At 31.6% G+C, this 3984-nt stretch overlaps 1 protein-coding gene across 1 annotated transcript; it reads right to left on the reverse strand.

Moving 5' to 3' along the window:
- Positions 1-2275: 2275 nt before the first annotated feature.
- LOC143621043 (elicitor-responsive protein 3-like) lies at positions 2276-3870 on the reverse strand. Its single transcript, XM_077092578.1, has 4 exons — positions 3642-3870; positions 3497-3562; positions 3089-3414; positions 2276-2466 (listed from the first exon to the last, which is right to left on the reverse strand). The coding sequence occupies exons 1-3, from the start codon at positions 3706-3708 to the stop codon at positions 3260-3262; spliced, it is 288 nt and encodes a 95-aa protein (XP_076948693.1). The 5' UTR covers positions 3709-3870; the 3' UTR covers positions 2276-2466; positions 3089-3259.
- Positions 3871-3984: the final 114 nt, after the last annotated feature.

Genomic DNA, 3984 nt, shown 5'->3' on the forward strand with positions numbered 1-3984 from the left:
ATGTGGTAGTTTTTTTGGCTTTAATTTGTAACAGCATTTTGGATTCGATGGCAACGGGTAACCCACCCAGACCCGGTCGGTAAAACCCAGTTTCCCATATCCAAAACGTGAATTAAATTCCACTTTTCATTAATTTATTGTAAAAGTGTGCGTGGCGCGGTTTGATGCGGTTTTCGGCTAAAACACAAACTTTGGTTTTTTGAGTGTTTAAAACCGTTTGGCTTCGGTTTTTTCGGTTTTCGTTTTGGTTTTAGTTCGGTTTTGGTTTTTTCTGTTTTTATCATTTGAGCTTGAAAATTTTTGGCCGAAAACAAAAGTTGTCAAAAATTAATGAATTTATGTATAAATAATTTTATTAATTGTAAAATAATAGACTATGATACATTTGATCAAAAATATTTGAGTTACTTATTTATTAAATTCTTATAAATTACTTAATATAAAATATAAAAAATAAAAATTCATAAATTCCGTCTGATTCTTTTTTTTTGGTTTTTATTAAATGCAAAACCAAAACCGAACCATTAGTTCGGCTTTTACAAAAATTTAAAACCAAACCGTCAGTTTTTGTTCTGGTTCGGTTTTTTCGGTTAGGACTTTTCGGTTTTTTTTGTTCCGGATTGGTTTTTTCAGTTTCTTGCACACCCCTAATTTACCGTCTGTGTCTCACCAATAATACAACACGTGTCCAAAAAATATTTAAAAACTTAAAACATGTTTTTTAAATACTTAAATACTTAATTTTAACACATATAAAAACATAACTTAAAAATATGTAAAAACTTAAAAATATTTAGCTTACTTTTTAAGAAAAAAATTACAGCTTATACTTATTTACACTTAAATCTTTTAGAAAAAGCATTTAACATTTAAATATATCAAGGATTAAGGGAATAATAATTTGGAAGCATAGTGGGTGTTATATGTAAGTTAAGTTTCTTGTATAAAAGTATAAAAGCCACTCGACTGACCCCTTTGTAAAGGTTTTGGGTCACGTTGGTGCAAGGAATATGAGTCAAAATATCATGTTAACAAAAACAAAAGAAGTATTCAAAAATTATTTTTGTAAAAAAAAAACAATCAGAAAAGTAATTTAGTGATTCCTCTTAAAATACGTATCTTTTAACTAGTTTTTGGAGCTTTTTCTTAAAAGTTTGGGTTTAAACATGCAACTTTTAGCACTCATTGTGTCTTTGGACTTGTGGAGGGGCTTTCGTTACCGTCACATCACTTTCACATATGTGGAAGCAAATTAACTAACTAAGCTCTCAAATAAGTATAATGGTATTAATCAAACAAAATTAAAATGGAAAAAAAAGGAAAAGAAAATTAATATGTTACTGATTGGTTTGCAAGCGGCCTCACCTCCAATCTGTCTAGCACTAGTCATTGCCTTGGCGTTCCACCCCATTGGCTCCCTTTTGGCTTGTGTGTAATGGTATTCATCAAGTTAAAGGATGATGTGGTATGATGGTGGCGTCAATACATGGTATTACACTCTTGCCTACGTTAATTATTGTGTACATGTCAAACTTTTTTTTATATAGATTAGTTTATACGATTTAGACGGTTTGATGATTATCTTTTATCTTTTAGTTGCATTTTAATTTGACCAATTTCAAATACTACATAAAATAAATACACTAATTCATAAGTAAATGAGTTAAAGCAATCATATACACATACATACTTAAAAAAAACCTTAAAAGAGGCTTGACAATGAAAACACTTGCATCTAGTTTAATGTCCCTCTCTTGAAGGATATAATTGGGATTTAACATATTTAACATATAACGGGATGAATCTTGCGAGAAGTGATATTACAGCGAGAAGTGCGATAAGTGAAGGTATAACTCCATTAATCTCTAATTTTACTCCCTTTCATATGATGTTACATACATATATGTAGGTTGATTGTATTTACGTCTTAATTACACATTCAAACCTACCTACAAACGTATAAATGTACCGAGTCACATTTAAACCTATGTACCTACACACATACAAACATACACATATACAAACATACGTACACATATACAAACATACGTACCTACACACATACATATGCACCTACACAACACACATACACATATGAAATAGAGTGAAATTAGGGATTAATGGAGTTACACATTCACTTCTCGCACTTCTCGCTGTAAAAAAACTTCTGAAATTATCCAATACCTTAACATCTATAGCAAATTTTCACATCAAACATACATATAGAGGGTCCTTAAACTTCATATATATAAACCATAATAATTACATCAATGACACTATATAGATCCCTCCCTTTGGGAGAGGGAGAAAATATATAATTACTCACATTTCAACTTGGAAAACAAAGAAAACAAATAATATTTTTCATGTTCAAAGATCACACACTTGGTCCCTGCATGACTAATCCTAGCCCGATTGCTTCCATCCACCAATGTTTGCATCTAATTCATCCAAACCTCGACTCCTCTGAAACAACAAGACATCGAAGAAACATAATTAGTAAACGCTTACCATTATTCGACTTGCATTCTGTTGTAACCAGTGTTTTTCATAACCACATATGACCAGGAATCGTCTACACGAGCGGTTTAGTTGAGTTATCTTGAACAACCTTCGCTAGGACCACTTGGTTATGGCGTCAACCGGTTGTCAAGCTTAACTAAATTAGCGGTTAGACGTGTTATCTTTTTTTGTTTTTTTAATAAAAATCCTCACAAAATCTCATTTACCGATTTATTTTGAAAATTCATTTTTACAGGAATTTCATAAAATCAGCAGTTGGGATTTTTTTTTCTTTTTTAAATCCTTATAAAATCTCATTTATCGGCTTATTTTGAAAATTCATTTTAACAGGAATTTCAAAATTCATTTATTGGTTCAGACTCCATATTTTGTTTGTTATATTCTCTGTTTTTGTTATTCATAAATTTTTAAGTAATTCTATTTTTATTCTTCTAAAATAATTTACATAAAATTATTTATATAGAACATAATCCCTTTTCGAAGTCAGTCTGGACCGATAAGATGACGAATTAAATGACTTCTCTAGTGAAGAAAGCATTGTATGCAATAAACAAACAACACGAACCTGGGCTGTAAAGTTGAGGCCAATTCTGATCTCACCACAATTCGTATCATCATCCTTCATAACGTTATATGACTTTACTGGTATCTCTCCTTCTCGAAACACATCATCCAACGGGATCCTAAACATGTTCATAACATCACACATTCGATCAGTTTTGTATTAGAATATTTTTTATGCGCGTAAATTAACTTGCCTCCCGTGGCCAACTAAGTCATCGACACCTATAGCCCCATCACTATCCATTATTTTGACCTTTATATCGGTTGCATCGTCACTCGAAACATCAAATAAAAACGTCTCGTTCCATTCGGGGTTAGACCCTTTGCCTACACAAACATTTTACACATGACAAATTATTCTATCTTTATATTCTAACTAAAAATACGAATGAATAAAATGAATGCGCGCCTGATGCTATTGTGCTCTTCTTTTCCTGAGTCCTGTAACTTATAACAACATAAGGGTCCATTTTACCTGAAATAAAAATAACTTTTAAACGTGTTTTGTATAGAGGATTGATATCGTCATATTAAAGGGATCGACGAGGACTCACATAGGATGTCGGCATCCTCGAGGCCTTTAGCGCTCACGAGAAGAACTTCTAGCGTTCCTTCTGGCATACTTAAAACAAATTCAATAGACAAAATGATAAACTTTTGATTTTGTTCTTATTTTTTCTGAATATATACTTACGTGGGATTGATTTCAAAGGCTGCGAGACATATTCGCAAGTTCTTTGAATGTGCCCATGTGGGAATTTAAGAGACGATAGTTTTTATTTTTTATTTTGTTATGTTTACTGTTTTAAAAGGAAAAGTTTTACAATTAATGTCATTAAAGTTTTTGAGTGTTAATTTGACACGTTACATGTAGGCATGTATAGGAACGTAACTTCA

The sequence above is a fragment of the Bidens hawaiensis genome, unplaced genomic scaffold, assembly GCF_021521415.1.
Source record: "Bidens hawaiensis isolate Kalapana, Puna unplaced genomic scaffold, B.hawaiensis_p1.1 tig00002772_1, whole genome shotgun sequence".
NCBI classification, from domain to species: domain Eukaryota; kingdom Viridiplantae; phylum Streptophyta; class Magnoliopsida; order Asterales; family Asteraceae; genus Bidens; species Bidens hawaiensis.

Excerpts from the sequence above, each read along its gene's own strand:
- LOC143621043 (XM_077092578.1), bottom strand. The coding sequence starts at position 3,708 with ATGCCAGAAGGAACGCTAGAAGTTCTTCTCGTGAGCGCTAAAGGCCTC. Across the intron at positions 3,563-3,641 it reads CGAGGATGCCGACATCCTAT|GTAAAATGGACCCTTATGTT; the intron begins GTGAGTCCTCGT and ends TTTTTATTTCAG. Across the intron at positions 3,415-3,496 it reads GAAGAGCACAATAGCATCAG|GCAAAGGGTCTAACCCCGAA; the intron begins GCGCGCATTCAT and ends ATGTTTGTGTAG.